The following is a 19,238-nucleotide window of genomic DNA, read 5'->3' as shown; positions in this document are numbered from 1 at the left end:
GCATTCTGACTGCAGTTGTGTGTTTAAAATGGTGTTTGTTACACATAATATCTGATTAGAATCATGTTCGTTCTTACAAAGTGTTGGATTTAGGATTCAGAGAAGAGTACCAAACTTCATCTTCAGTGTATTTCAGTCTGTAAAAATCACTAATATACCCAACAAGTTTGAACAGTCTATTGATTTACGCTTCTTGTGAACATAGCAACATGACAGATAATAAGAGCCAGAAACTTTCCATAGAAAATGCATTTTATGCAGTCCACAAGAGGGAGCTACTGAGGCTTGGTGCTGCCATCTAGTGAAAGAAGCTGGAAGTAATTTTGACACCATTTTGTACACAATATATCGTGTATTTATTTATTTAAAAAAAAAAATGGCACTTGTATGTATTAAGGGTTAAATACATGATTATATGGATTTGAATGCTGCATACAGGTATTTTTAATAAGTTTCATTATTGTTTACTAGGTTGTGTGTAAAAAAAAAAAAGTCTTCAAACTGCTTATACTTAACCCATGAGATGCAGGCCACATTTAGCTGATCTTTATGTGTCTGTAATGAGTAATTTTATATCAGAAGCGGTACTCTTTTAAAAGTTTTTTTATTATTATTATTCTTTAACTGCAATTTATTGACATCCCACTTTAAAGTATGTTTAAGTACTGCACTTTGCTGTCAGAATATTTTAGCATTGCTGTATATCGAGAGCTGTGAAGAGAAGCCTTGAACAATTAGATACACCTACTTTAGCAGACACGCTAAGGAGCCAGTGAAAAATGTTTTGCAGTTAAGGGTTATTAATGATTATTGTCTTATTCTTGCCTGTGTTCAATAACTGAATGGCATAAATGTAAATGCATTTATTTGTTTAATTTCTTGATTAAAACACCTTTACAGATTCACATCCTTCAGATATATCACCTTGATTTCAGGGGCATTTCATACATGTCAGAACATTAAATTGGAGACAGATTTCATCATGCAGTCACAGCCTAATTCTAATAATAATAATAATAATAATAATAATAATAATAATAATAATAATAATAATAATAATATGTTTTTTTGTAATATGAGGGCTACATCTTTAACTTGAGGAGAGTAGAAAACTAGAAATAATTTTTACCATAACCAGTCCAGTTTCTGATTTCAAGTGGTATGTTGGCTGATTGTTGATTCTGCTAAATGTCCAGGACTATTGTATTGAGAATATTATTTAAATCCTCTCACTGAGTAATTTGGCAATCTCAAACTGGGTTCTATTTAATTGTTTAACATAAAAAATTAGACCTTCTAAGAATGTGTGTGATTCTCTTTAGTGTACTTTTGTATTAAAAAAAAATGAGTAAGCTGCCAGGCTTGGTCCCTTTTTCTTTAATACTTAAGCAGTAGCTGTATATATATATATATATATATATATATATATATATATATATATATATATATATATATATATATATATATTTGCCTCTGTTTAGAGATCAATTGTATATAGACCAGCAATTGAGAATGTTAACTAAATTATTCTACACAGAAGTGTAACTTATGTATCTATTCTAAGATATTCTTGTACCATTTTTCATAAAAACAACTGTTGTATGCATCTGTATAGAAACACACTGAGTATCATTTATTATGCTTTTTGTTTAAAATAATAATAATGCAATTCATAAAACAATAAATCATAATACTTGTGTGCGTGTGTGGGTGAGTGCGACAGGATGGCTGAGGTTGGTGACGTCAGGCCAGGAACAGGAACTGAAAAACACAAGCAAAGGTGCAAAAGTGCACTGTGGTGCTATTTTTTTTCAAACAAAACTAAATAAAATATTCAAACAGGAAAAACACTGCTCACAGAGCAAAATAAAATGGTTGCACAAAAACAAATCACAAACACAAAAAACAAAACTTTGTTTTGTTTTGTTTTCTCCTCTCTCGCTCCCGTTCCTCCGCTCGAACACCCCACAGACATTAATTAAATCACCATTCTAAAACAAACAAACAATAGATTTAAACAGCAGGGCTTCGTCCCGTCCCCTTTGATATGTGCAGGGCTTTTCCTCCGCCCTGCTATAGTGAGTTTAATGTATATTATATTTATGTCAATCCATATGTTGAACTGCAATCTGAAGAAGAACAAGTACAAGCTCTCATCTATAGCTTCTCAACTAATCTGATAAGTAAATTGCTTCAATGTTGTGGCTAAACTTCTTAATCAGACACAATCACGCTAAAGGCACTTCAGCCCAGACTACCTTCAATCTCAGATAACGAATCATTCACTTTAAATAGATGGTATGAGTCTTAGAAATATCCTTCAGCTCCAGATTGTGAATATAGCACATTTTGCCAATGTATCTGTTCTTCAGAGCTCCTCCACTTGGTTTGTATGTTTTAGGAAAGTAACACATATTATTTTATCATTAAGTTATAAAGTGTCTTTATTATTGTAAAATAAAAGCTTTTAAACTCATAGGGAATACTAGAATTATTTAAGGTTTAGACAAATAGTGTGATGTTATTTCAGCAAATTGTATATTTAATAAATCCTTTATGATTACATGTAGCTGGTCTTGACGTTTATTGATACAAATCTAGTGTGTCAGATAGCACTGATTATTGCAGAGTTGATATTGACCAATTTGACTAATTGGTACATGATGACAAATTGCAATGGAGGTCAACCAAATTATAATCACCTACACTTGCTCAAAGAGAAGAAGGACTCCTTAAAGACTAAGGTCAACGATTTGTTTTTCTATGATGATCTTGTGCCCAGAATTGGCTGTATTTTACATTTTGATCCAATAAAAAAAAAAGTCTGCAGGCTTCAGTTACTCTTTCTTCTCACTCAATGTTGGTACCATGCTAGCCTAAGCTGCAGCAAAGTTTACCAAACTTCACCATGCTTGAATAAACAATACAAGATATGCTCAAGAGCTTTTGTAAGAGAAGTGCAGACACTTTAATCATCAGTCAGTATACTCTACCTTGACGCAAAGACCCTCCGACAGCATCATTTCCACAGGTCATTAATTCAGAGGTCTAATTTGTACAGACTACCAAGTGTGGCGAGTTATTAACAATTCTAAGATGCTGATAATAATTCAGTAAGGGCTTTCTAACAAACAGATGGATTAACTCCTGATCACCAGAGGTGAGGGGCAGAGGTACACACCACTGCAGAACTGATTCCATGTGTATCATGATGAGAGTTAAGAAGGTTTGTTTTAGGCAGTTCATTAACCACACGGTTATCTCATTTTCTTTTTGTTAGTGCAAGTTCAGTTATTGAAGAGAAAGGCTTAAGGACTGGTAAGACTTTAATGTAAATCAAAGAAAATCAGTTCAATTTCATATCAATAGACAAACGTTTGTCTAAATTGCCACAGCGTTTCTCATTACACAACCATACTATATATTTACATTCTGTTTAAAATGATTGCTTCATTTTGCTTGGATAAACCATGTTGTTTAGGTAATATACAAAACGACAAAACATAGTTTAGATGTATTTATATGTAAGCGTTATAAGCCAGACTCTTGTTACACTAATGCAACTTCCTTGGTTTTAGCTAATGAGTTTGTTTAATATGACAGTATATGAAATGTAAATAAGGATGGTTAATTATAATAAAATTACGCTGCCACAGTGTATATGGGGTGTGAAATCCATCTTTCAAATTATCAGACTTGACAAGGATTCCTTCATTAAACATCACAGCAGAGATAAATTGCTGTAGCAGTAGCATCATTTGGATGTAATCTATATCTTTTCACACTATCTAAATAATGCATGCATGTCACATTTTAAAAGTAGACTTGCGAATCATGTTCATGGCAATCATGGTTTTGATGTGTATAGTTTGTTCATTATTTAGGTAGTGTCTAGTGTAAAATGCCTTAAAGTAAGAATAATAAAAAATGGTCATTTATTAACATTCCTTTTTAGTTCTTGTTGACTTTGATGAGTTGTTAAATATTCTTTTAATTAATTAAACCATTATCGGGTAATATGTTATTAAGATAGTTCTTAACAATGAATAAAGCATGACCAGATAGTTTTACAAGTTGGAAATGCTTTATATCCAAAATTAATAATACAAGGATGGTAACACTTTAGATTACATGACATACATAACAATGTAATAACATTGTAATAACTGGGTAATTACCAATGTTTCCTGCTCTTACATGCTAACGACAGATGGGATAAGCATGAAGTTTCATTGACACATTACTTGGTATAATGTAATGTCACCATGACATTACAGAACATAAGATGATGTGGAACAGAAATCAATTTTAGCATTTAATAACATAGTAGTAATCCAGATATTACTTAAATATAGAGCTTGAAGGATTAGTAAGTGCACTGTTCCAAAATATCAAACTTTGTTCTTTTGAATACTTATTTGTGTCTTCACTGTGCACACAAACACATTTCCCAAGGTGGTAATTCTATTTGTGAAAATTCTATAAATCTGTATGTCATTAAAAACAGATGATAAGGTTGGCAACCCTGATTTGACTACATGACAGGTATGTTTATTTAATACAGCTTTGTGTGAAACATGGGTGACCTAGTACACTTAGTGGACAAAAGTTTGAGCACCCTCCCATGTAGAAGTATCATGATTTCTTAAATTGTATAACAATCTAACATATGGTGTTCTTGTCCATAGTCAAAATGTTTTATTTTTGTTCAGTAAATCAGGAAAGATGATTATCAAACTCTGCTATGGTATTTGAAGTAGGCTTCACATTTTTCCAAATTTATTTAGAAATGTGTTTAGCACGCTGCCTTCAATTAAACTGTTTCTGTCAGATTTGGTCAGTCGTTCAATTCAGGGCAGTGCGTGAAACTTTCGTCATCATTAATACACTAGAATTTGGCATAGTTCACCGTTTCTGATCAAAACCATGCATAATAACTTAAAAAAGAAAAGTGCACCTGTTGCAAGAAGTGTTCGCTTGTGTAGGGTCCTGTGATGGGTTAATCCAGCCATGTATACACAGTGCATAAAATAACACAGTCATTGTTTCTCACATGCTTCTACCAAAATACATTAAACCACACGCATTTGTATTCAGTTAAACAGGCCACATTAAAAACGATTTACAGATTTAATTATCATTACAATATGTTGCTATCGCAGACAAGCTGGTGAATTTGATGGTTCTATTTTTTTAAAATATAAACAAGCAGTTTGTATGCTTAAACAGACAGAGAATGAAGCCACTTTCTACATATAGGAGCCAGAAGGCATAACATGAAAAGTCAGTCCTGCCATTTTAGTTCTGATGTGGAGATGATCACCCAAGCCCATTTCCAACATTCTGCCCAGACCTTCAAATGAAAGATGCAAAATCACTGCATTTAAGAAAGATTCTTGTTACAGCGTCTAGCACGGGATGTCAATGGCATCTTCATGGATTGTGTATTATTTATTTATTTTTGTATGAATTAAACTACAGTCTGAAATTCATGAAACGATTGTAGATGGTTGTTGGCAATGTTGGCACATTCTTTATCCAATGTGTTAACTTTAAATTCTTCTGTGAAACTATGGTCATTATTTTTGGAATCATAACTCATCACGCCTCCAGTCTCTGCCTATGTCTGTGTGGTGGATGCAGAATCTGGATTAATTTGTCAACGGGATCCTTTGCCACTGATTATGCTCCCATGGTCTGTGCTTCAGGGCCCACAGCAAATGTCTTGCTCTTAAAGGATTTGTCAACATATAACCTGAAGGGCCACCATTTTTTTTTTTTTCTTCTGGTATTCACATTAGCATTTTTTATCTATGTGTATGTGTGTGTATCTACTTTACTGCTAAAATGTATGTTAATATAAATGGTATTTCAGAGTGTTTTCAGGCTTCAACTAAAATGTTTTGGTTTGCCAATCTTGTAGTTTTGCTTTGGTCTTGCGACTGTTCAAATGAATAACAGTTCAGATATAGTTAAGGCTTCTGTAGTATAGCTTTAAATCCTTTAAAGCCTTCTAATTGTAATCTAGTTTTAAGTCTCGCTAGCAGAGTCTGCAATAGAAATGTAGGAATTTGCTGCCACACAGTAGTTGGGATGGGTTCAAAGTATTTAGAACGAATCAATAATAGTCAGGAAGGAGGGATATTGTCCAACTGCACTGGAGAAGGTCATTTGTTTTGGGGTGTTTTTGTAGTTTTTGTAGTTTTTTTTTAATGGGAAAGGGGTGAAGTCAGCATGAATTGAGTAGTCATTTATAGTGTTCTGACATTTTTTCCTGTGTTTACTTGCTGCACATCAATTTCATTTTTTTGTGTCGTGGGCGTTTTATCATTTTTTTATGGGTTAAAAATGAAAACCGGAAGCCCTAGATATCATACCTATAGTGTTGTTAAAGCTGTCAAAAATGTGCTTCATTCAGCAAGCTGGCAGACTACCTGCTGGGAATGTTGGTGCCTTAAGGATCATATTAAAAGTAAACAGACCTTGCTGATTGAATGTGCCTTTGTACCCCTGTTAGGGTTATTTAAAGCTCAGGGTTATTTGGTAATATAAAAGCAATTAGCAATACCCAGTTACAAACAGCGGCTAACAGGACCCATTCATGGCTTGATCACATTTCGTGTCGCTGTCATGTTCGTGTTGCATAATTTACAGGCCTAATCTCCAGTCAGCGAATGGTGAAATGGCAAGATAAATATTAACTTAACCCAATAATATTAGAGGCATGCAAGTGGATAGCTGATGAAAATGGACCAAACTGTGAGCCCTTATTTATGTCTCTCATAACAACAGAACTAGATGTGATACAAAAATCAAATTTCTGACTGCAACATGAATCCAGTCAGGTCAAAAAAGAGGACTGCAAATAAATAAATAAATAAATAAATAGATAAAAAGAAGAAGACTGTTTTGTGGATGAATACAAAGCACTATACACAAAAAAAAAAAAAAATACAGAGAAAAAAAACTATGTGAAGTATTTCTGCAATCTAACCTTCTCCTGCATGCTCCAGGTTCAATGGAAGCCCCAAAGTTAATGTCTTATGCGCTGATGTCAGAAAGGGCCCATTGATTAATGGTTCCTGGGGACGATTCTGACACTTTTTATGGATCAGGGAGATAAGAGTCAGCCAGAGCCTGCCGGAGAGCATCGTTTCTTAGCAAAATGAAAGGCAAAGGTCAGAAGCACTGTGGAAATCCAGGGAGAAACATTCGATTGTGAGTATCCTCAAGGGCATGATAATAGTCTGTGTGGTGCTGCTAATAGAGTGAAAGATCAGTTAGTAGTGCTCAGGCAAAACAAGTGGGGATACAAAAGACCTCAGATGGTGGGAATTGCAAGCAAAACCAGCTGTACTTCTGTATGATAAAAGAAAATCCATTGGGGCAATGTCCTGCTGGCCAGATAAACATACAGGCAGGTTTGTACAGTATAATAACTACTCTGAGGAATTTTTTTTTTTTTTTACTTTAGTGCCACACATATTTTAGCCATTACCCTTATTTTAACTTTTTCTTTTCCAACTTTATTTCCTATCCTTTGCAATGTTTTTTTTTTTTTTCTTTCTGTACACCAGTAATCTTTGGAAACCTAATGTAAGGTAGTCCAAGATTAGTGTTGATTAGGGTCTGTAAAACCATACAACATGCCAGTTTGTATGAGAATTTACACTAGGATTTATTTATTTATTTATTTATTTATTTCAAATCAACTAGTTTTTTAAATTGGTACTGATAACAGTCAACTGCCATCAGATATCTGGCAACTGAAAAACTCAGAAGGTTAATCATTCAGGTGCTTTTCAGGGAAGGAAATCATCTGGATTAGAGGAGTGAAATGCCTGACAGCTGAATGTTAGTGCAACCAACATCTTCATTTGCTGATCAGGACAGATTCCGTGCTGTACATGTTGTGTTTGATCAAGGAATTACAGGTTTGCAGAAGAGTAGCATTTGACATTTCTTCTCTCTACTAAAACATGGGCCCAAGACAGCCACTTACTCCAAAATAAATCTTTTTTTTTTTTTTTATCATATTAACCTGCTGAAATAACTTGTGATGGATTTGCAGTATTGCCATCAGGGGAGGGGTGTCTTTCTTTTTACCGGTTGTTTCTGGGGGCCACAGGTTTAAAGCTACTTGCGTCAGGTACTGGGGCAGATACATTTTATTTCCCCCCGTTGCTTTGTAAAGTGCATGTCGACCTTTAGCTAGAAAGACCATCCCTAGAGAGGTAATAAGTCCCATTTGAAATGTATTTTCCCAGATGACAGACTGCTAAGTTAATGCAAATGTGAAAAGCTTCTGTGAAATGCACTTGTATTCCCCCCAGTTCAAGATGACTTTTTACTAAACTAAAAAAAAGGAGATTATAGAGGATATGTCATGGAAAACCACGACATACAGTATTTCAATCATGGTCAGATGTGATAACAAGCAAGCCCTTGGGGGAATTTGTTATCCTTCCGCTGTTGAACGACCATAACAGAAACAGAAACAATGTAAGTCATGTTTTCTTTTTCATGACGTATCTTGTTTGTACCACAAATGCTTACATTGATAAGCACATACTATATACACTGCTGTGCAAAAGTCTTTGAAAATCAGGTGATGCTAGCTGTGTCACTCAAGGTTTTTCCTTCTTTATGCAAGTGGAGGTTGTTATAATAGTAGACAACACTAGTGGGAGCTTTGAGTAATTTGTTGATGCCCATAACGCATCATAGTAGAAAAATGCAACATGTCTTAGACTTTTGTACAGCAGTGTGTGTGCGTGTGTGTAATATATATATATATATATATATATATATTATATATATATATATATATATATATATATGGATGAAAGCTATATTTGCATCCTGAGCCATTCTAAAAAAAATATCATAATACAACAGTAGTGATGTCAATAAGTGATAATTCCTCTAGAGGAAAATATACTTGAACTCTGACTCATTCGACTCTTCGAGCCCATCACTTTCAATTCAAACACAAAATGTCTCATTTTCAATCACTCAACAACACCTACAATACAAATATGCTCATTAACGATCAACAAAATGAGAATACGTTAAAAAAAAAAAAAAAAAAAGATGTAAAGCTGGTACATTTGTATCTCGGAGAAATTGATAACGACATAGAACATCTGTACAGCACTGAAACACTATGTTTAAAAAAACACACACTGTACAGCTGAACCTCGTCTTCTTTACTGTTAACATCACAAGGGTATCCATGTATTATAAAAAAAAAAAAAAAATAGATGGGTGTCTGCAGGGTGTTACAGGAAAACAATTCCATCTTGGGTTTCTGTGACAGTTTATAAATTACTCTACCTTTGGTCTCATAATTTATGACATCACAGAAACCCTAGATGAAATTATTTTCCTGTAACTCACTGAAGCCCATTTCGTGTAACTCATCATATCAAGTTATATTATATATATATATATATATATATATATATATATATATATATATATATATATATATATAGATAGATAGATAGATAGATAGATAGATAGATAGATAGATAGATAGTTTTAAACACATGTGTATTCACTATAGTTTGAGGAGGACTATATTAAAATAAATGGCAAACAGGTGGATTATTGTACTATGGCTTATGACATCATTGCACTGAAGACAGTCATGTTGTCATTGCAGAGCAACTGAATCTGATGGGGATTTACAACTGGTTGCCTACCAATGTTTTTAATTACTACTGATTTTACAGGCTTACTAGTCATTAAATAAAAAATGCATTTAAAATGAATACATTGATTACTTTATCTAGTATCCTGTTTTTCATGACATACTGTACTGGTATATTGATTAGGCCATAAGGGTTTACATTATCTACAAATAACACATTAGTAAAAAAAATTAAATAAATAAAAAAAACTCTAGCTCCCCAGACTCATTTGACAGTACTGTATGGTAATGTATTACTTTGTTCAAACCAATAGTACAGTGGATGCTGTATGGAGCTTGTCTCCTCAGACAGGTGGGCTGAGTGTGGAGAAGTGCATTCATCATACCTACAGTTTATTAATTGTCTCTATTAAATATCCTTATGTAAGTAGAAACTGAGATCAAAGCGTACTTCCATCTTAAAATGTCTCTTTTAGTTTTGTAAACAGTGTTGGTTTTAAACAACGCGTAGACTGTCACAATGAAAAAAAAAAAAAAAACAAACAAACAAAAAAAAAAACAAGATCCAGTCACTAACTATTCATGAAATAACACAAATATAACTCATGGAAATGTTGCCACTTGAGTGGTATGCAAAGTCATAGCCATGGAAGAAATAACTTTTTTAAATGGTTTGATTGTTTATTGAATTTTTAAATTATTTTTTTATTATTGAGCTTGAGCCTTTTGAACAGTATCAACATTTAAAAAGAAGTATCTTAAATATGATTTATGGTATTTCCCATAATACCCGGCTTATTATAACGGGAAACACGTGCTCATTAATCCCAGCAACAAAGCGCGACTGAAAGAAATTCCAACCATGTTGTTACTATTTTAAATAAAACAAAAAATGTAATTCACTCTCTGTCTAATAACTCACTGAAATAGACTGTACAGTAAGCCCCGCCCACTACAAGCAATACAGAACTTTAGAACTCTGGGAGAAACACATTGCTCACTAGAGATGTTAGTGTGGGCTAGTGTGTGAGAAATGAGAATTTAATGCATATTGATATCTAGAATGGTACTGCTTTGTAACTTTCCGTATAATTTCCTTAACAAAATAAATACAAGAAAATAAAAATAAAAAATAAAAAAACTTTCTTTTATAAAAAGGGCATTTATTTCAAAGTTTTTGCTTCTTAGACGGAAGCACATAACAAAGCAACAGTACAATGTTCATAAAATATAAGTGTGATGTCAAAACATTTTCTTACATGTTGAAATACTGATATCTCTATGTATACTAAAATAAGAACTTTTAAAATTGTACAAATAGGTACCATAAAATTGACTTAAACATTAGGGGTCTTTCACTGTAACAGGACATATTTGTTTTCCCTCTTTGGCCCATATTCATTAAAGATGATAATATGAGCCAAGAAAAAAAGAAAAGAAACCCAAAATAATAATAATAATAATAATAATAATAATAATAATAATAATAATAATAATAATAATAAATAAAAAGATTTACAAGAATCAATAGGCGCAAGTTTTATCCTCAAGCGACATACTCGCACGTTGTTCTGTACATATGTTGTATGGATTTTAGCTTGCTTTATGATTTTTTTTCTTTTCAAGTTAAAAAATGCACTACGCTGCAGGAGTGTTCGTTATTTAAGGCGATATTTGAGCTCACAGCTTTCTCTTCGTGATTAATTAGTCATTTGGCAGGAAGGAAAGGGACTTTGTCTTCTGAGTATAATGCGTGTTTCTTTATTGTCCTTCTTCAGACTAACAAAGAGTGTTTATAAACAGGGCAATGGGAGTACTGCAGTCATCAAAACTCTTCCTTTTTCCCCATGTAAGGCAACCATTGTTCTTTTGTGAGCTCCTTCACAGTATAAACATTTATTTTTACCTGTGGTCTTATTCCTGGCCCTCACCAACCCCTTAATAATAATCACTATAATAATCATAATTATAATTAAAAAAAGGAAAATACAGAGCTATTCATTTGATACAATGTTTTTTTTTTTTTTTTTTTGTGTGTGTGTATGTGTGTGTGGATACATCCTACTGAGGATTTTTTTTTTTTTATTTTGGCTTCTTCTCAGAATTGGAGTCTCTTCAAAGTCTGACCCCTTATTAGAATGCAGTACACTACAAGTATACTTAAGTCAAAAAGTACACTATAAATATATCAGCGGTATACTGGTAGTATACTTATAGTACATAATATACTACATTATCTTAAGGGGTGCAGACAAAAAGAAGGTTCCCGTTGTTACGAGTCATTGTTATTGGCCGTGTCTTTGGAGCCATACAGATCCGCCAGCTTCTTAAAACGAGGACCCCAGCTCTGGAGGTAGTCGTAGTCCAGGTCGGAGTCTGTGGTGGCCGATTCTAGGGAGCTGAGTGAGCCGGCAATGGAGCCGCGGCCCTCGTAACCGTAGATCTGGATAGAATCGTACGGGGGTGCTGTTGGGTCATAGTCCGCTTCAGAGATGCGGGTCTTGATGAAGTCGTCCACATCAACGCTGTTTGGCGCAGGCCGAAGGCCGGGTCGGGCTGGGTACTGCTGCTCGGGCTTGATGTCTTTACGTGGAAGGAAACCGTTGACACCGTCAGGGTTCTGCAGAGTGGCAATGTCGAAGGCCTCTGTGTCCTCCTCTCCACCGCCTTCGTCGTCATAGGTGATAATGTTCTCACGCACGTCTTCCTCCTCAAACACAATGAGGGGCTCTTTCTTTTGCCGCCGCAGTGCCACGAACAACACAACAATCACTGAGGGGACACAAAGAGGGAGAGGGGCGGGAAGGGACGATAGAAACTTTCATGAGTAAAACACACACATTTCTAAACAGGAAAGAAACTGAAATACTGGACAAACAACTGATAACTATTTAGACTGATACCAAGTCAAAATCCAGGTTTATATCAATTATTTTATAAGGAATTGGGGAAATATTATATATTATATTATATATATATATATTATATATATTATATATATTATATATATTAATATATAGATATATATATATATATATATAAACAAATAAACATAACTATGTAACTACAGGTGTAATTTCATTACATTGGATTGTGAATGGTTTCAGAAATGCATTTCACAAACTTGTTCTTAGTGTAACACTGACATCATCGTTCATGGAAGAATCCACATTGATGGAAACATTGAATGCTGTTGCTTATAAACTGGTGGGTTTTGAAGTGTCACTTCACTAACATGCAATAGGAAACCTGCTTTCTGTACCTCACCACATGCATTCAAGGATTATTTTCAGCTTAACCTCAATAAGTGAAAAACCATTAGAATTAGTATTTAACCACTTAAATGAAGACCAGACGACTTATGTAGATAACACTATTGTGAAATTTGTGTGCATTTAACAACTGCAAAATGCTACCAACTATTTATTCTCCGCTAGTGTGGCATTTCAGTAATAGTCAAACAAATTGCATTTATCTGTTTGTACTTTTGTTAAGTGGATCTTGCAAAGCAAATCCTCCATGTCATCCAGAACTTTTTCAACACTGCAGACCTGAACATGGGTATAGGAAAACTTTACTCTAAGCACTGATGGTAACAACACTTTAAGGGCTTTTTGAAGAACCATTCCTTGAATAATAAAGTTTGCAGTTCATGAAATCCCTGTTTGAACTATTTTAGAGAAGGTTTATTAGGTTATCCTAATTTTTAAAAAGCACTGTGTAGCTGAAAAGAATGTTTATTAACATATTGTTTATCTGTTTCTTCTCCTGTTGAGTGGATCACGCCATGTCATAAATTCTGACGTAAGACTATAAGAAACTATGTGAAGTGGAATAAAGTTTTGTCTTCATCAGAGAAGTTAGCATAAACATGTGTCCACTTGATTTACTTTGTCAAGACAGTAAGATAGGCAGAATGTGACCCTCACCAAGTAGGATGACGATGCAGGCGAGAATGGCGATGAGGGCCCCAGTGCTAAGTCCTGCAGGCAGGATGTAGGGCTCCACGTTGCAGGATTGCATAGTACCTTCACTGTCACAGCCACACACGCGGATAGTGAGGGTGTTGGTACTGCTTAGTGGGGGGCTGCCATTGTCATTAATCTCGATGGGCAGGAGATAGAGGTCCTGTTTCTGTCGACTGAACCCGCCTTCACGGCGCACATAGATCCCTGCTGTGCTGTCTGAGGAGATAGTAGAGTCATGACAGCAGCAAGTTCACAAGGAATTCTTCAACTAACAACTGACCTGCACAAGCATGTACGTCGACTATTCAAGATGTTAACGTTAAAACAACAAAAGGAGAGATTCTAAAAAGTGTGTTACACTAAATGTTTCTGAACCCTAAGGCTCTGTCAGATATTAAATATTCAATATTTCAATATTCAATATGTTCAATATTTTTGACCTCCTAAAAACCAATAAGGCATGCAGGGCAATCAGATGAATATGAGATTGGGGAAAGTTAATGTGATTAGAGATTCCCAAAAGATACAATTATGGTTTAATATAATGTACATGCACAGCATAAGCAAAGACTCTGTTGCAGAGCATGACTGCCTATATTGGTTTTATTTCAAGCTCAGAGATTCATAAAACAAGCACAGTGCAATGCAGTAACCAAGCCCTTTTTACGTTTGCACATAGGTCACCTCGTACCCTTTGACGCACTTGTACTTCACTCTTCATAAAATAAAAAGAAGTGTACTCATTTTTATTGTGCTTTTCTTTCATCATTATTTTTTGATGTATAGAAGGGACTCAACGGAGCCACACTTAAAATGAATGCCTGTTGTTTTCCCTGGAAGCCACTTCATCCTGGCAGCTAAGACGGTCATGTATTAGTGTGTGTCATCACTGTGGGGTGTTTACAGAAGGTGCCATCAAGGGCCAAATTAGCACTAAACAATTATTTGAGCATAATTCTTTCAAAGGCTTTACAAGTTGTGAATATTACAGTATGAATTATGCACATCAGTTGATTTTGTTTACCATTTACACAGTGTTAAATAAACAAAGACCTCATTATTATGCAGTGTCTTTTTTTTCTGCAATGCATATAGATTGCTCTATTAAAAATACATTTAGGCATTGCTTATATTAATATATGGCCATTTAGTGGTCTATTCATAAAGGGTTAGCCTGTCGAAATTAGAAAACAGGAGTACATGATCGGATTTCGTCCATAGCCACCTATTTAACGGCAGTTGCTGTTCATAAGAGATCATTCAGATGCGTCGTTCAGCCTCAACAATTTTCGTCTATGAAGGCATGTTTTACCTCATTAGCATAAAGTTTTCATCGGTCCTGAGCGTCAACCTGCTGTTCATAACATTTAACGACATCAAAATGCTGTTGCTAACTAGTAGTTGTTGAATGCTAGTCTAATTAAGTCTAAACTAACGACAGCCTCGGCAGACTATTTTTTTATAATTTGTAGCTTTATATGAATGAAGATATTTAATATAAATATATACTCACACAAGAACATATTCTCTGGCATAATCATTTTGAAATAGTACTGTGAAGCGGAGAGCAAGTGAGAATAGACTGTTATTTTATTATTATTATTTCTTTGCCGTGATCCGGGGCTGACAGCGGATTTATTTCTTTTACCTGTGTACACAATAAACCGTTTTTCATGAAGCGTTACAATATACAGTATACCAGTGCTGCTGATGCAGTCGGTGAGAAATTTGGGTTTGCTTGGTGTTGCAAAAAACAGTGATCAAGCCTCAGTACAAGGCTCGATCAGTGTTCGAAAGGGAGTTGTTTTTTTCACACACAACAAAACGATCAATTTTGTGTACGGTGTGCAATACGGCGTTAAACTTTCACTGATTCATAAACATAAACTCGCCCATAATTGATTCCCTGCTTTAAGCCGGTTTTTATTATATTATTATTATTATTATTATTATATTATTATATTATTATTATTATTATTATTATTACTACAACGTAATACAACGTGCACTGATGCTTCAAGTCTTACTTAAGCTCAAGTTTAAAGTATTAGGTCTTCAGAAATGCAATAAGTGCTTCATGCCTCCCTGGGTTGCTCTTAGCCTTGTACTGTATTACTCTGTAATTTTATTCCAATCTAATTGTATTAAATATTTTGCTGGAATGAAAAGTGCACAGTTTCTGCACAGCAGGCTCAAATGTATTATCTCTCTGAAGATGGCTTTGTTTGAGAAACTTTTTTTTTATACAGATGGGCTATTAAGAGACTAGGTGTAATTACTAACCCAACTACTACAGTAATTATTGCTAGCAGCTATTAAAGAGAATCTCCATTACACTGTAGAAGTTGGATCTTGCTCATTTAGGAGTTCAATAGCTGTACTCGACACATCTTTAGAGTTAATAATGGTTAATAAGAACTAGCTGCTTAGCTTTTTATGTGAGATGATCTCAGCATCAGTAATCCAAGAGAAATATATTGGATCTGTGGCAAGGCTGATTGGGATTTAGACCATTTGAATTGCAAATGTGCGGAAGCTCTTTTTCCCCAGTGACTTGCAATAATAAACGTATTAGTGATAAGCTGAAATAAAAAGGGGCAACATGAAAAAGGTATACATGCATATTATATAATTAGAATGATCCAGTGATAGCAGTGCATTATAGTATTTAGTATTAACCCAGTTTTACCATTTTAGCCTTCATATTCTGTGCTTTACCATTTATCGCACTTTGCACTTGAATTTAAATTTGCATCTCTAACTATAGGCTTCTACGAACACCATTATCTTGGATGTTTATATGAGGTGCTTTGGACACTAGGTTGATGCATTATCCCAACAGCAACAACATAGTGCCTAAATCTAAATATTCTTTATCTGATGGCATAAACTTGAACATAACATAAACCTGAACTTGGCAATAATACGCTTATTAATGCAATCAGAGGGCATACAAACCACGACAACTGATTTGATACACAGCTTATATCTGGAGACACCTGTTATGTGTAAAATAACAGATACATATACTGCTAAATTACCTTCAGTAAATGTTGAGATAAGTATGGTATATTGGACTCACTTAGCTAAAAAATCATTTTATATCAATAATTTTATTTATTTATTTATTTTTATTTAGTAGTCGCCAATTTGTTTTTTTGTTATTTTCTCCACAATATAATAGTGTCCATTTTTTTTTTTTAAGCTCAGCTCACCGGTACCACCCCTGAGCTGACTCTGGAGGGTGAACATGAACACACGCTGATCTCCGAAGTGTGTGCCATTAACCACCCGCTTTTTTACACACTGCAGACTCACCATGCTGCCACCCAGAACTACAGATTCAGAGGACAACGCAGCCCTGGGCAGCTTACAGGCAAGTCCGCAGGTGCCTGGCCAGACCACAGGGGTCGTTGGTGAGCAGTGAACCAAGGGCACTCTGGCCAACCTAACCCCCCCCCCCCCCGGGCTGCCCCCTGGGAGCTCCCGTCCTCAGTCAGCAAAGGAATAGCTTGAACTTGAACCGGTGATGTCCAGACTATAGGGCGCATCCTTCACTTGGGAACCCAATAACTTTTTTTTTTTTTTTAATCAGAAAAAGGTAGATGTAAAAATATGTGAAGTATGAGATTAAAATCTTAAAGAATGTTCAAGATAAGCTAAAAAATATATATTGTTAGAGGGTATGGCGTCATATTCTGTGCGTACTGACCTCTGTTATCCCGGACAGTGAAGTTCGGGTTGTTTACGACCTCCTGAGCTAACTCGAAAAGAAAGCGGAGTCCGTTGGCTGTCTCGTCCTTGTCCATTGCACTGACGGTATGAATCAGCTTTAGAGAAATACAACAAATGCAATGTGAATGAGCATTCATCATCTGTTTGAGGCCCTAACTGTCTTAACATTTTAAATTTGACAGATTGATAAAGCTTTCTTAAAAATGTACTGAGTAATACAACTTTCTTACTTTAAACCACATAAATTGGGTGTTTATTTTTCTTTTTTGTTTTGTATATCTGTATTTCTGACCAAAATTAAGTTGTCTTCAGAACCTCGAGACAATGTACAAGTACATCAATATACATAATTTTCTGAAGGATTACCTTGCCATACTTGGCATTTTCACATACAAATGCTTCATATTGGGCAGCAAATTCAGGGGGGTTGTCATTGACGTCTAGGACTTTGATGGCAACTTGAACTTTGGCCTCTTGACGAGGGTCCACTGCACCTAGATACAAAGAGAGCGAAAGTTAATTCATTGGTGAAGGCTGTATTAATGAACTTATTAAAGTGTTACTGAACAGGCAGTAGGGTTTAAAACACAACACATTTCTTTCCTAGCTTTTTGCTCCCATCCCTTTGAATCTCTGAGGCAGCGGGCTTGTAGGACAGATAAACCAATCAAAATGCTTAACTTTAGAATAAAAGTCAAGAACCAATTAAATGTTTCTGCTTGAACAGGTTATACTCAAGCCGCCAATGATGTGAATTCAGAAGACATTTTTACGAGAAGAGCAGACGCAAAACCATTGTGAAATGAACAAAAATGATTTATTAGCAGGGACATGTTATTAAAATTATTGAAAAACAATCACAATTATATTTTAACACTTTCATACCTAATAAGGGCTAAATTAAACAAAACAAAAAAGTCATCATGGTTAGTGATTAGTATTAATCAGCATTCAATTAGTTTAATACTAAGTAATATGTATATCAGTACGCTGCCTTTATAAGAATTCTTGGTAATTCAAGAAAATATTAATAAAAATAAATATTAAGAAAAAATAGATTAAACTGGAAGACGTACGGGCTTCAGAAGCGATGATGGAGATGTTATGCCAGGCCATGGCCTCCCGGTCCAGCGGTTTGGTGGTCTGGATGATACCCTCATTCAGGTTAATCTTAAACAAGCGGTCCAGATTGGTGTGCTGGTCAATGGTGTACCTGAGAGGGAGGAGGAGAAATCAAACCCTTCAGATACAGCCAGCATAGAGAAATGCTGTTAAATGATGCAAAACAAGAAAAATAAGGTGACATATGTTTTTCACCTCCTACCTAATGGGGCTGTTGGCAGCATCTGTGTCTTTGGCATGAACCCGACCCACCACAGTGTTGGCAGGTGAATTCTCCTGCACCTCAAAGACGTAGCCAAGCGAGGTAAAAACAGGGGGTTCGTCTGCATCTTCTACCGTGATTTTCACCATTGCCGTGTCCTTGAACGGCCCCCAGCTGAGAAACCGCGGGTCTAAAATCAGGTTTGATGCCTCCACCTTCAGGCTATACGCCCTTTTGGTCTCAAAGTCCACGTGCTACAATGAAAAGAAGGAAAGAAAGAGAGAACTGAAGAGTGATAAAGCATAAGACAAATAAATGGCTTAATGCACTGAACTTTGGTGGTGTTAGCTTTGCCCTCAGTGTACATGAGTTCAATTGTGATAGGTCTCTTTTTCAGGCAGTCTGAAAGATGGAGTCATCTCCATTACCTACTAGCAGGGCAAGCTTGAGGCATGCTCACATGGCTGTATGGGAGAGCTTCTATTGTCAATACTTGTGCTATTCCTGTTCTGTGTATACATAGGGTTTCAGTCACTGAAAATAAATTATCTATGGC

The 19,238-nt window shown here is 35.3% G+C and overlaps 1 protein-coding gene across 1 annotated transcript in view; it reads right to left on the bottom strand.

Moving 5' to 3' along the window:
* Positions 1 to 11,692: 11,692 nt before the first annotated feature.
* Positions 11,693 to 19,238, bottom strand: part of LOC121325761 (cadherin-11-like) — a 47,990-nt gene continuing 40,444 nt past the window's right edge. The window contains exons 7-12 of the mRNA XM_041268710.1: positions 18,683 to 18,936; positions 18,435 to 18,571; positions 17,725 to 17,852; positions 17,336 to 17,453; positions 13,585 to 13,839; positions 11,693 to 12,427 (exon numbers count right to left, since the gene is read on the bottom strand). Of these exons, the coding sequence (XP_041124644.1) occupies positions 11,928 to 12,427; positions 13,585 to 13,839; positions 17,336 to 17,453; positions 17,725 to 17,852; positions 18,435 to 18,571; positions 18,683 to 18,936 (1,392 nt within the window). The 3' untranslated portion in view covers positions 11,693 to 11,927. The remainder of the gene's footprint in view (positions 12,428 to 13,584; positions 13,840 to 17,335; positions 17,454 to 17,724; positions 17,853 to 18,434; positions 18,572 to 18,682; positions 18,937 to 19,238) is intronic.

The sequence above is a fragment of the Polyodon spathula genome, chromosome 13, assembly GCF_017654505.1.
Source record: "Polyodon spathula isolate WHYD16114869_AA chromosome 13, ASM1765450v1, whole genome shotgun sequence".
In the NCBI taxonomy this organism is placed as follows: domain Eukaryota; kingdom Metazoa; phylum Chordata; class Actinopteri; order Acipenseriformes; family Polyodontidae; genus Polyodon; species Polyodon spathula.
The sequence above is the reverse complement of the archived record's forward strand: the minus strand, read 5'-3'. Positions and strand labels throughout refer to the sequence as shown.